Below are 14,901 nucleotides of genomic sequence, written 5' to 3'. Positions count from 1 at the left end.
GACAACAATGACCCATGACTTGATAGGGCTGCTGAACAGAAAATGAGAAATAGTTTAAATCTGCAGCACAGAAGGTTCAGGGTGGTATCAATAAAATCTCAACTATTACACTTGTGAAAAAACTACAAATATAATTTTTATGTAGATTTTAAAGCCATGCAAAATAGTATAAAAATAGGAATGTTCGTGAAGCAATTCTGACTCAAGAGATCTGACTATATCACTGGTTTCCAGCTGTTGTCTGTGGATACAGAACCCGAATATCCCCTGACTCCTTCTGGGTAGTCTGAAAGTCAAAAGAAGCAGGAACAAAATGACAGTTTAAGAATCCAGTCTCTAGGAGAAAAAACAAAAAAACAACCAAACAAACAAAAAAGAGAATGACTAGAGCAGTCAAAGATTTGGCTATTATATCCCTGAACTACAATGTTTGTATAATAAAGAATGAGGACAGCAGCAGATACCTGACTACTTCCACATGCTGGTATGACAGAAATATTCCTGATAAAGAAGCTGAGGTCTGGTTGATTGAGCAGTGCAGGAAACTTGATTTAAAGACGTTTTTTCTAAGGATACACATTTTAACAATGACCATAGCGCAGTATAAATCAGCATTGGTGAGGAAGCAAAGCAAGCTGTAAAAAACATTTACTACAACGAACTCAATCTTACATCAGGAGGGCTATATTAAGTAAAGATTTTAAAAAGGAACAGAAAGCGAGCACCAAAGGGTAAAGCCTTTTCCAAATGCAGGGCCACTTCAAAGACACCATGTAGGAGACAAAGAACTAATGCCTGCCAGCTATTAAAAGACTACTTTAAAGAGACCAGAAGGAAGTGAGCACAGCTGAACAGTATGTAAAGAGAAACCATTAGAAATAAGGAACTATTCTTCAAAGAGCTGAAGTTGCATCCAAATGCGAAAAATACAAAGAACCAAACCCTAGCAGACAAAGTAAATGCTACAGTAAGGCAGCCCCAACCCTCCCCACCCCAAAGTGTGAAGCAAATCGCAGAAGGCATAAAAACTAACACTTTCCTTTGTCAAAAACTGCAGGGGCAGAAAGCATACCAGACAGCATGTAGGCCAACAGATGATCAAGGAATGAAAAGAGAGCATGAGTGAGGTTTTTTAAACACATGTTCATTATGGAGGACCTTGGGTAAGCTCCTGTACCCAAGGTAACACGACAAAACATCTACCTCAAAGTAAAATGTCAGGAGACTGAAGAGACAAATAAGTGGTAACAAAACACCAGGACCAGAAGGCAGTCATCCAAGAGACCTAAAGCCGAACCGCAGCGCAAAATTTCTCAACTAGTATCACCTCAATATGACAGAAATTGAATGTTTTGAATATGATGCCAACTCTCAAAAAATGCTTCAGAGGAGATGTGGGGAACTACAGATCAATCAGCCAGACATTGTATAGTTAGAAGTTTCAAGTGGTAGAAACCAGAATAAAAAAACCCCACACGAGTAGGCACTCGGATGAGCACTATATATTGCAGCAGAGCAGACAACACAGCCTTGTGTACAGGTAAATGAAAATGACAAAACCTCCAGACTATTTCTGAGGTGACAATCATGTGAATGAGCAAAGCTTGCTTGATGTTAGATACCTATATGAAACTGAGTTAGACTGATTACAGGGTACCTCAAAGACACTTAAAAAACCCCACAGGTCTTTATATGGACAATTGATTAAAAGTTACTAGACCACTGGTGAGAATAAATGGCTGGCTTCTATGGCACAGGAAAGTTGCTGCTGGATCCATGCTCAGGCCCCTGCTATTCAACATATTGATAAACAACCTGAAAAAAGGGAGCAAGTAGCTTTTCCAAAGTTACTCAAAGTCATAGAGAAAAATCCAATGTTAAGAATTCTTAGAAACAGAAGGGAAAAAGCCTTTCACATTATTAAGCCACAGAACAAATTCACAGTGAGATTACAAGTTAAACACTGCACAGCTTTGCTGTTCATCTCAGGAGTGACACACTGGAACTAGCAGAGACATGGAAGAAGAATAAGCACAGCCATAGGCATGGAAAGGCTGCAGCAGAGGAACAGTAAGATTGACCAGATCTTTTCAGGTAGAAATAAAGCAGACTGAAATGAAGTTATGGACAAGATCTATAAAAAAGGAATGACATAGAAACGGTGAATAAAAAATGACTGCTCGTTGGGTCTTCCAACAAAAGAGACTAGGCTGTATCAAGCCAAACGAGAAGGCTGTTAAGTTTCCCAAGTTCAAAACAGAGGTACTTCCTCACACAAGCTGCTGCTAAGCTGTAGAACAGCCTGCAATAGGTTACTACATACACAGAAAAATTATATGGGTTCAAGAAGCAGCTGGACAAATTTGTCAAAAACCAAAACCAAACAAAACCAACAAATTCACTGAAAATGAACAAATATAGAGACATTGCCCTTGGTTGAAAGACCGCATAGTGAAAAAAAGCATTCAGAGTATCACTATTCCCCTTGCTTCTTTCTTCTACTTCTAACTAGGTATCCATTGCTGCCCACCTGTCTAATGGGATAAAGGGTTGGAAGGAGCCTCAGTCAATGACAGTATGGATGTTCTGAGCTATCCAAGCATCACAAGGAAATTTGACAGTAAATATTTACTGCAAGAGAAGTAGATGAGGAAAAGTGTGCCAAAAATACTAGGGTTTTGTTTGTGATTAATATATAGGTTTCTCACTAAATATGTATTAACTTTGAAGATTATATATAAAGCTTCACACACACACCCTTTTTTTTTTTTAAAGATCTGCAGCAGTTGAGCTGTTCTGGATAGATGATCTCATTTATCACCCTCTCTGTCCTGTACCACACTCATCCTCCATTTATCGTCACTGCTTATCTACATGCTAGCCACTGCAGATTTGTTTGAGACCTCCTGCCTTAGCACAATGGTGCTGAACAGACTAACAGAGGCCAGAGGTCTCAAGATCTGCAGCTTTTAATTAAGAGGTTTACCCTTCGTTCTTCCAATATGCTACGACTTAGTCATCAAAAACATGTATGACACAGATTTATGCCTAGCAATTATACTTGTGTTTTCATACTTGGTCTTTTCAGAGACAATATCTATTACCTCCTTCCAGATAGGAAAGAGAATATTGAATTTTTTAATAGACAACTTTTTGATAACTTAGAGGAGTGCTATTTTTAATAGATCTTCTAGTGAGCCAGGACATCGTGCTCATTTACTGCATCTTCTAGCTTGAACTTCAGCTTCTCAGTGCTTGTTCTCGTAGTTTAAATTGTCTATATCTCAGCCTTTTCATAGCTCCATTTTCACCATACACAGATTACTATCTATTGAACATTTCTAGAAAGCTGAATATGACAGTTGTACAGTTGCCAATGTTATCAGTCTTTGAAACATATTTTTATACTCACTTGTAATACAGCTTTCAAGGCAGTTGCTGTACACTGATGATATAAAGCAACAGCAGAAACTTTGAGTAGACTTAGTAGTTCTACCTTCCCCCAAACTACACTTCACAAACAAAAAACCCCAAACGCTATATGCCTACAAACCCTTTTTTCCAATATCTGTTTTACACACCCACACAAAAATACACAACCCACATAACATGTAATTTCACAGAACAAAACCTAGTCAGTCCATTCAGATCCTGAACTGGCTCCTATCTGCATTGTCTGTCAAGTTCTAACATCAAAATTTCAGTGAAGTAAGCTGAAGTTATACTATGAAACCAGACATCCATTTCTTAATATTGGCATTTTGTTTATATTCCACATCCTAACAACTCTGTGAAAAGTACCTATTCGCTAAAACTGTGTAAAAGAAAAAAAACCTGTCTTAAATACATTTAAGTCTTTACCATTTACAAGAAAACCTCTAATAAAACCCAAATACGAAGAGATCCTGAGGACATTGTAGTCTCTGATTTTAGGTATTTTTTTCTTCCAGGTTTCACTGTAATACATGGCTCCCACAGATGTTAGCCATAAAGTCCCAACCTCATCCATCACAGAATGCAGTAAGTGAACTCATGCATGCATAAAGCCCTAATGGATTTAAGGGGAGTCATGTGTAGGGAGGTGATTTTGAGGTATGACAGTTTGCAGGGAGTAGTATTTTGGATGTAAATATGAATACAGACAGATGCAAGTCTGTTACGCAAAGTTGAGCGTTGTGACACTAAGTTTACACAGGAAGATCAGAAGTTGCCTAATAGACTGAATATGAAGAATATAAAAGATACTTCATCTGAAAACAAAGATTCATATTTGCAAGACAAGCACTTGTAGTCAAGTTTAAAACAGAAATTAAAGCTTACAACAAAACACAGAAGAAAAATTAACCACTGTTATGTGTAAATACATGGCAGTTTTGTTCTTTCAAACATCCAAAAGAATGCTTAGAATCCATAGTCTTTCCACATTTTCCCTATTAAAAAAAGATAATCCATTTTTCTTACAATCCATAACAAGTCTTTGAAACGCAAGCCTCTCCAAAACTCAAATGTTTCATTATTCAGATGCAACTATTTTAAGTGTAAAGGTTCTTCAAAAGAAGAAAGCAGCTACTATAATGACTACCAATATAGAGTTGTTTGGGTCTGTCTTTGCTAAGAATATTCTAGTAATATATTTCCACTTTCTTTGATTCCTGTTCATTCAGCTTGTATCTAGAGGCAACCACTCCAAAGAACCTGACAACTCAGTAAGGCTTCCTTTTGGTTTTGAGAGCTACCTTTAGTTAGAATCACATGAAAGAATCTATTTGCATAACAGATCTACAGTTATTTGTCATATTTCAAGTGTGAAATTTTGATTTGTGTTTACTACACTGATGCAACTAATGGAAGGATTAATTAAGAGGGGTTTGGTAGGAGGTCATACGCTTGATTACACTTTCAAAGGGAATTACAAAATGAGATTTCCCAAATAAATACTATGATCTCCAATCATATGGATTCTCATTCAAAGACCTTTCCCCATTTTAATAAGTCTGTTAAAAAGCAATTTAGAGAACTTGTAGTCCTCTTAACTGTTCTATAGAGAACAATTTCTTTTGTCCAACCTGGGTATAATGAAGGTGGAAGTGAATTCCACTGTTAAGGACTTACCATAGGTTGCAAATGTTCTTCTTTGTTGTTCAAACATGAAATCATTGATGTGAGCTGGTTCTGCATATCCAGAAAGCATATTTCTAGGTGCAGCCATTTGTTGAGTCCTAAATGGGTTTTCGGGTCCAAACTACACCAACGTCAAAAGAAAGTATAGAAGAATTACTAATTTCGTGTGCATGTATTTTTTCGGGAAAAAGCACAGGAAAATAAAGATTTGTCTTTCAAATATTGTAACGCAAAATCACTTAACTTTATAGTTCTTTATGACTACTGAATACACTTCTTGGTCTGCTATTTTACACAGTAATCGCTTACACAGTTGCTTTGAACAGCTCGTTTTCAAGACTGAACATTCTAGTCTGTATTACTGGTACAGAGGACAAATCAATACCTAGTTGACACAAAACACTGCCATTCAATAAGTGATCAGTTTAAGCATTCAGAAGACAAAACCACAGCATACTGTCCCTTGTAAGTGAGAGATATCCAGTAAGTGGTATCAGGTCCTACTAAACTTGTGTACTTAGTATGGAAATTACACTGCCAACAATACCTGCTTGCGTTTAAAAAGCAACTGGGGACTTGCTGTATTATTCCAGGAAACAAAGTTATGAAACCCTGCCTTGCTTTTCTTCTTGCAAGATGACAAATGCCAATATTCCTGACCATACCATGGTTAGGGAAAAGGACAGTGAATATAAAAAAAATGCAATACACCGAGACTAATATCAAACTAAATTTAATTGTAACCCCTGTGCCTATCAGCCATATTTGGAGACACCTGAGACTATCCTGTATTACACTTCCCTAAGTAAAACACTTACACAAGGTAACACTATACTAAGTCTAAATCAGTATTTTTGCTGACACACTTCATGGCTTTGGTATGTCGCAAAATGCAAGCTTGCTATGAAAAGGCCAATTTATGTGGTTCCACAAAAGGTTTTCTACGCATAAAGCACAACTAATGTAGAAATTTCAGACTGATGCAGCCTTTGCCTAACTACAGTGCTGCCCCGGTCTAACAGAGGACAAACGGCACAAAGAAGTTAAATACTGAAAAAAGTTAGAAGTCTGAACAGCTATTTTTATCTTTCAGATAGCCTGTCAGTTATAATACAGAAGAAAGTGGTCCACACGGCACCAAGCAGTCCAAATTCAGCCTAAAATGTTTTTTCACTATATCCATTTAGCATAGGTTAAGTTATTAAAATACTTAACACTGATGTGAATAGTTATACTGAAAGTACTGGGATATAAATTTTGAATCTTCCTCTTAAAAGTCATATCTCTGGAAGACTTATAACTGTTCATTTTGGTCTAAAGTAGCACAATGAGTAAATAGCAAAAATGTGAAAATGGTAAGAGACTACTTTAATTCAGTTCATGTTTTACTCAACATCTTTATAATGCTATTTTCCTAGCTTGATTTTTAATTTCTGTAGCTATAATTCTGATAAACGCTTTAAGATTCTTCTTAGAGTAACTTTATGCAGAACGTTAAAATTCAAGCATTAAAAATACCAACACACCTGTGTGGAATCTTTTTTCAATTTGGCCAACCTAGATTCCAAAATACAGCAAGCATCCAAAGAAAATATGCCTTATATGAATTTCATATGAGATTTACAGAACCTCTGCCCTTTAAGCCAAAGGCATTCCTGCTTTAAAGATGAGATTTGTTTCTTACCTCAGGTGCAAACATGGTTTCATAAGTGGGATTATATTGAACTTCCTTGATAGCAGGATCAAGATGGACTCCTGTTTCCACATCTTCCTGAAATAAAACAGACATATTGATAAACAAATTTTCATATACAGGCTTCTAAAAATATGACATTATCCCATTTCAGACCAAATTACAGCTGTAGCTCAAGTTGACACTTTCAGCACTATGAATGGAGAAAAGTAGCTTGGCCAAAGTTTCTATTTTAAAAAATACAAAACCAATGTCACGGCCTCACTAAAACATTCATCTAATATACGTACAGAATTTTGCCTGTTTTATTTGGGTTTTTTGATTTACTTTTTTAAAAGACTTTATGCGCACATTTTAAAAAAGCAGCAAGATTGGAGGCAAGCTTTTTTTCTGAGGATGTTTGAAAACTAAACCTTGTCACGAAGCGCCAACTACAATGGTCACCAGTTTAATACAAAACGTGTGAAAACTAGAGTTCTACAAAAGGTAGAAGGCAGAACTCACAAGTAACTGTTTCGTAATATAGTTAGGGGAGAAATATTACACATCAGTGCAAACATACACATAACAATGAGTTTCAGAGAATCTAATGATCCCTTATGTCCAAGTTTTTACCAAAAAGTGTAATTCAGCTTTAGCATCTCAAACTCACTCAATCTTGCTTTGCGTTATAGTGTCTTGAAAGAGCAAAATGGCATGTACTTTATTTATGTAATATTGTTAGCTATTCTCTGACATACCATGCCCAGGAGCTTTTTTCCTCCCCATTTCAACAGCAGGTCAATTACAAAAAAAAAAATTGCCTAGGCATGCAACTTAAAAAGTTTTAAAACCTGGTTTTCTAGAACACAGAAAAGAAAAACAGTACCTAAAGATCTTTGGCTTGTTACCTGATTATATTTGGGTAAAACTGTTAAAAAAAATTTTAAAAAAGCATTGTTTGTTTGTTTTTTCAAAAACAATATCAGCAACCCCATCAACTGTTTTTCTAAGACCACTGTTTTAGTAGAATTGTTAAGTCCAGATAGAAGGCTTTACTTCCACTGTGTATCAATTATTTTAACAGGCAGGTCCAGCTACTGCACTGCTCTTGCTTGAGCCCCTAGCACTGCCAATTCTTGGACTGACCTCATTTCTCTCATCACACGACCTTTTCAATTCACTGGGCTTGGATGACAGTGGCTACTGGTACAGTCACAGCCCTGACTTTCATACACTATGAACTTGCTTAGAAACAGCACAGCAGGCCTAATCCAGTCACTCCGCAACAAAAACAAGACTCCCCCATCCCCAGCTAGAATAGAGGCATTAACCTGTATTATCTACACATTTACATTTCCTTTCACAGCTCCCTGATCTGAGGACATTTTCCATAGACAACTGTTTCAAGTCAAATCATATAGCTTGCTCTGCCACTAGACTTCATATCTTATCCACCAACCTTATAATTTGAGGAAATAGAAATTAGTATAATTGATAATATGGCAAAATTCATCTGACTATCAGTGACATTTAAACAGTTATCAGCTTGCTTGAAATTAAGACACAGGTATTTCTCCTGCTCTTTAAACTGCAAAAGTGAGAAAAACCCAGTTTTGAAAAAATTCCAAGAATTTTTCAGTTCTGCTATTTTTTTCTCCCTATTAAGTCCTATTATATGCTGCTTGGTAATTGAGAAAAGAAACAGATTGTGCCACAAAAGCTGATCCTCTGCTGGACAATTATAGCAATACTGGTTCTACTTTGCTGCTGGTGGAACAGTGCTGAGTCACTTGGAAGCCACACAATATGTTCACTCCTCGACCACCACAGGCAAAATCTTTCTGTGTGAAAACCACCGAGCCTTGAAATTGAAGCACGTGTTACATTTATCAGAGCTACACTCCTGAAGACCTTCAGCCTTATTAATGATTTCATATATTTGGGTATCAAATTATGATCTGTTAATATGCTGCTGAAGAAGATAATTATTGTCTTTTCACTATACTTTCATTATAAACTATACAATACTTCGAACATGTCCCAACTCCCCAGCTTACTTCCTCAGTATTTTAAAGAATCAAAATCTTGACATATTGACACAACATATTCTGAAATGTTAGCCTATGTCAAGAGTCCAAATTGCAGCAGACAAATTATCCTTTGGTCAACATCTGATAAATGCCATTTTGTACAGCAGTATGAGACTCTGGTAGGTAGCAGAAACACTAAAAGTATGCTTTTACCTATTTTTACCCAGTCCATCAATCATATCACAAATTGGCAAGCTATCTGCATTGGGGCATACTGGTTGTTTTTTGGGTTTGTTTTGTTGAGTTTTTTTATGAGAGGAAAGAACTCAACAGCAACCTCTGCAATATGCTGAAGATCACTGGGTACAACTGCATGCATCACCAGAAGACCGTTTCAGCAGAACTCATCTAAGACCAAAAAAGCAAAAAAAGTAAATGTACAGATTGTATGACTCTGTCCCCTTATGTTGGCAACAGCCAGCCAATAGAACTTACCTGCATGCATTTTAGATGCATTTGCTATACCTACAGTGAACAGAGAAGGGATCACAGGAGCAGCAGTCTGGCAGAGCTGTGACTGAGATAAGGTAATCTAAGGGATCACGTCCCTCTGCTGTGCTGTAGTTTTTCCTTTGATCACACATGACATGTCTTGATTTATCTAAAAGCCTAAGGTGAGCATTCATCATGTAGCTTATGTCCCAAGCGTGACACAAGCAGCACTGCGGGATGGAAGACTATCAGTAGCCACTCTGAAAGACAAGGGCATCTGTGAATTGAATGATGGGCTAAGCATTACCCTAGGTCACTTCCCATTCACAAAGGCACAGGAATCATAAAAAGGGGGGTCAAGAAGCTGTCAATTTAAAAACGATACAGTGTTCTTCTGGAGAAAGCTAAAATTTCAGCTGTAGGACTGATAGAGAAGCAGCTTGTGTTTGCTGCAACTTGGAAACGATAAATATGGGCTTTACGGCATGCTGTAGTATCATTAAAGGTCATACACCCTATATAACTTGGAAAAAAGGATTAAGGTTTTAGGAAGTTATGTTTTACTGAATATGGTTTTCTTGGAAGACATAATACCACGGAATTGCAAACTTCAGCTCTACATGTCATCTCTGCTTTTCTCAGCCCTGGTAACAAGCACCCAACTGAAATACAGTGGCCACACTGGGCATCACATATCAGGTAAGATACATGCTGCTGAAAAGGGTCCAAAAGAGAAAATCAAGAACGATCAGAGAGCTAATATAATATGCTCTGTATAGAAAAATGGAACCATCTAATTCAGCCTAAAAAAAAGGCTGAGATTATACAACGCAGTAGAAATAAGGACAGCCAAACACTGAAATTGCTCAGTTCACAGATCCACTGAAGTAGATTGGTTAAATGAGTGTCCGGACAGAAGCAGGTACCACTCTTGATGCAAGGCAAAAGAGAAGCAGATGATATCTTAGCACCAAAACACTTGGTGAGTTGGTTGGGGTTTTTTGCTTGTTTTTTAAATAGATGTGATATCTACTTACTTGCAGCATCAGATTGATTTACAGTTTAGATATGATTTGATTAGGTAAAAAAGTTCTTTGACACTTAAATGCTCTCCTTTTGCCTCTCTCATCCTACAAGACAGTATCACATTATCACAGGGAAGTGGCACTCAGGGTTGTACTCTGGAATATTAGCATTTCCTAAGTAATCTACCTTGAGACAGAAAGAAGCTTTTCAAGCTAAGTGTAGACAAGCAGGTGCTTCACTATAACTCCCCAGAGATCACAGAATATCTAGCTCCTACCAGGGTGTGCTCCTTTAGCCCTACCATAAAGGCCCTTCAGCCAGTTAAAAGTCAGCACAGGAAAGAGCACAGGAAATAGAAGGGATTTCAGACTATAAATACAGTAAGTCAGATTAGCTTTCCTTCTTCTGATTCCTTAAATATGAACCAGTCCTGGTTTTCTTTGGAAAAACCCTACCTGAACGCCACAAACCAAAACTGTTAATGAAAAGTACTTGATTTATAAATGTAAAATAATTCAGTAAATTAAAATCTGAAAAAAAGCTTGCTAGAAGTTTTTTTATATATATATGCAAGACAAAACCATTTTTAAATAAAGCACAGGCCAAATCCCTGTCATAGGCATCAAAGCAAAGCCTTAAATAAAAGAAACTAGCTGCAGTATGGACTGCAACACTGGATGCTAATTCTGTTCCTTGAAAAGAATACAACATTGCTTATGTTAAGGCAACTCACAATCCTTTTCATCCACAATATCTTAAAATTTCAGCCAAATTCTGTAAACCCCACTGTGCTAATATGTGGCTACCTGTAGGTTTATTGAGAGCCATTTATGCATTTAGAAGCAGAATCTGACAGTTAAATCTCATGTGTTTGTCTAAACATGAAGTTTGTTAGAACAAACCAAAGGTCAGCATTTTCCATTATCATATCATGCAAGTAAAGAGTCGTGGTGTCTATGTGGTGGTTTTTTTCTGGACATTTAGATAATAAGCCTACAATGTTCCCTTCTCCCCAGGTAAATTAATTACTGATTAGCCAAACAGCTAAAAAGGGCAGGCTGCTTTGCATAAGATTTAATTAGTTTTAATTATCCATTAAATTAAAATGTGGTAAATTAAGACCCCATCCCGTGAGTCACAGAGGCTTAAGCAATTTGTCAGTTACCAATTCTTGCATAAAGCACTTGGGCTGTCAAATACAGAGTATTGTCTCATTCTAAAGATTTTCAGATTTATTACCATGAGTTAAATGGCATTTACAATGAAGTCACAACATTAAGATTTGGTTGTTATCAGCTTTTAGTCATTCTACCCATTTATACACTCTTAAAAGTAAATGCCCATCCCACTAACTTTAATAAAATAAAAATAAACTACCAAGAAAAGCATCTGTTAAATGCTTTTTGTGTAACCAGGCTAGATTCCCAGCACCTTGTAGGATGACAACTTCTAAACATCTATATAAGATATTTTGTGCCAAAGAAAGCAGGAACCCCCACCATATTAAAATAAGCCAAAACATTCCTAATAAATGAGACCTCCTGAGTCACTAATCCCCACTCACATCACCGCTACAGAATGGTCACACACTGACTTTCTATCTTTCCTCTCTCCATAGCTGGGCAGGCATTAGGTTTTCAAGAACATTAAGAAATACGACTGAGGTCTATTTCTTCCCCTGAAGTAGTATTTTTCTGGATACCTGCATAGTGCCAAAGGTAAACTAGATTCAACATAGCAGACCCAAGACTTCCAACCCCTTCCCACATTAAAAGCAACACAAACCATCCAGCTCCTGCACTGGGCCAGGCCAGCCTAGTTGATTTCAATCCAATAGTTGAGTATCCTCTCCTCAAAACCACTGAACTAGACATTGTAGACAAATACTGTAAAATCTGCTCCCATCCAAGTCTCACCCTGAACTGACGGAGATCAAACAGTAAATGTTCTCTCCAAAAGCAAAGATGCAACATTTCCTGTGAAAGTGATTTCTTCAGAATGTGCAATTTCCTGAATTTCCTTCAGCATTTTTAATTCAATAGTGAAGGTAAATACTTTGTGAGCAATCCTAAGAGTGATTTCTTTTCATATCAATAGAAGCCATAGGAAAATTAATTGCAATTGATTTTGGCAATGTCTAGCAGAATATAACTTAGAAAGAATTCTAAACTAAGAGGCTTAGAGTGAAACCACTATTGTTAGAGGACTTCAAACACATGCTGGCCTCTACTTTCAAAGTAAAGCCAGCATTACTAAAACACTGAACAAACATTCATAATGCACTGGTGTTAAGGACCAAGTAAACTGAGTGTCTGTATTTGACTTTTTCAGTTTATGTTCTTAAGTAGCCTAGTTCACTCCACACATAAAAGCCACCGCTAACAAACACACCTTACTTAGACAGTTTCTGAATAGCTAATTACAAAGGAGCTCTAGATCATCAGACTTCCATTATTAAATATATTCTGGGTTTCTTCTCACTGCATTAGCCACAGTTAATCAGTTCACAAAACAGACTTGTTTAAGAGTGTAAGAGATGGAAGAGACTGCCTAGCCCAGTACCACAGGCACTGCCATGCTGGGGAGGAGATCTCTATGGCCAATCCATACCTAGTGCCTCAGGTTCTCCATAGATTCACACCCCACAATAACCACAGTCAACAACTGTCCTGGAGCTACCCATCCTGCAGCAAGATGCTCTTACAGAGCAGAAAGGCCTAAGGCTTACTCCAGGTGGGCTCTATTTCTTCTTAAAGCAGGCTGGAGCAACAGATAAGAGCCCCTCCCTGCACGAGGCCTGACTAGGAGCAAAAAGCACTGGTGTTCCTGTATGGGAGGGAAGAAGGGAGATAACCCTCCCTTTCTCTGGAAGCCACATGTATAGCTCATAGGAAACATTATAGAGGCAAAAGGGTTGTAACTACTATTGATTTTAACTACCTTAAATCTCACCATGAAGCTGATTAAGGCAAAAACATCCATAGAAAACCAGTATCAAAGCACCAGGATGGTGTGGGCTTAGCCAGTGCAGTTACCAGAGTCAGCTGGGATGGGCAAGTTATGCTTCACAAAGATCTGCTTCTGCCATGAGTAGATGAACCTACTGTATCTTAAAGATAAAAAAGAGAACAGGACTTTATTTTTTCATACAGAAAACACAACTACCAGCAGGAAGCTGAGAATACTCACATCTACCTCAACAAGTCAATGAATTGACAAATTCTTGCAGAAGTCACAGGACCTGACTTTTCTCTCAATGAAAGCCCACTCACGATGGGATAAACAAGTACTGAACCTCCACTCTCATGGTGCAAGCATTGAGGACACCACAAAACTATTCCATATGTCCTGCCCCTCACAATGACCACTGCTGGAGAGAAGACATTTTCTCTGTTGGCAAGCAGGCTCCCTTCTCTTTGCAGAACAGCCTCTATCAACAACACTGTCCTGTTTACTTGCTAACTGATGATGTATTTGGAGTAAGAAAATACCTTTATTAACTCTCTCCACAAAAGAAAACATCGGCCTTACAATAACTTGATACCTAGGGGAGACTAAGAGCAGGGCAAGCGTACATGATACTACTTCTGCACTCTCCCAACAGCTAAATATTTTCAGGTCAGAAAGCTTGTTGAGCTTGAAGCAATCTGTGTATTTTCTGACACCTCTTCTTTCAATGGATCTCTTCCAAGTACTTGTCCAGACTCTCCTTGTAACAGTGTAAACCTCTTGCATACACAATACTTATTGGCATGGGAACAGCCCTAATACATGTTGTGTGAAGAACTATATCCTTCTGTTTGTTTTGAACCCAACTCCTACTAGTTAGCTTATAGTTGCTGTACTGGAAGAAGCAGTAAGTATTCAACCCCCTCTCCATGCCATTTAACGATTTTTGTAGGTCTCTGTCATTACTCTTCACCTCAGCCATCTCTTTTTCAGTTTTAGCCTTCTCAATAATCCTTCAACTGAAGCAGAACCCTTCTTCAGCCCTTCTGCCTTGCTTTTTGCAGCTATAATGTATCCTTTTCTGGATGAAGGGACTGGAAGTGCATACCTTCTTCCTCTGTTGCTAAAATCAGTAGAAACACGCACTTTCATCTAATTGGCTTTCCAATTTAAATTTAAAGTAGAAGTATTACTGGATTAAAGTAACCAATAATTATAACTCAATGTTATTTATTATGAGTAGTTTAACATGAAGATCAGCACGAGGCCTTATTTTAACAAGCAAACTGTAACAAAAGCCATCCCCTCAAACTTTTAAAACACAGTTATAAATCATTAATACTGTTTCCAGTAACAGAAAAAAATATTTTCACCGAACTACATTTTTATATATCTATGATGTACTTTGAGGCAAGGACTCTGCAGATTTCTGTAGAATAAAGAAATACATCTTGGAGTAACATCTTAGGGCTACAGTTTATATGCTAATTTAAGTAACAACAGGAAAACCAAATGCTGTAGCTGAGTGTGCTAACAATTATGCCTTATTAATAAAGAGAGAGGAACATACTCCTCTTTAAAGTACACACAAGTCTAATGTCTGTGCAA

At 37.5% G+C, this 14,901-nt stretch overlaps 1 protein-coding gene across 1 annotated transcript in view; it reads right to left on the bottom strand.

Moving 5' to 3' along the window:
- Positions 1-14,901, bottom strand: part of CDC40 (cell division cycle 40) — a 40,477-nt gene that overhangs the window by 22,719 nt on the left and 2,857 nt on the right. Inside the window, exons 2-3 of the mRNA XM_013304539.3 lie at positions 6,806-6,892; positions 5,113-5,242 (exon numbers count right to left, since the gene is read on the bottom strand). Coding sequence (XP_013159993.3) covers positions 5,113-5,242; positions 6,806-6,892 — 217 coding nt within the window. The remainder of the gene's footprint in view (positions 1-5,112; positions 5,243-6,805; positions 6,893-14,901) is intronic.

Source organism: Falco peregrinus, chromosome 7, assembly GCF_023634155.1.
Source record: "Falco peregrinus isolate bFalPer1 chromosome 7, bFalPer1.pri, whole genome shotgun sequence".
Classification (NCBI taxonomy): Eukaryota; Metazoa; Chordata; class Aves; order Falconiformes; family Falconidae; genus Falco; species Falco peregrinus.
The sequence above is the reverse complement of the archived record's forward strand: the minus strand, read 5'-3'. Positions and strand labels throughout refer to the sequence as shown.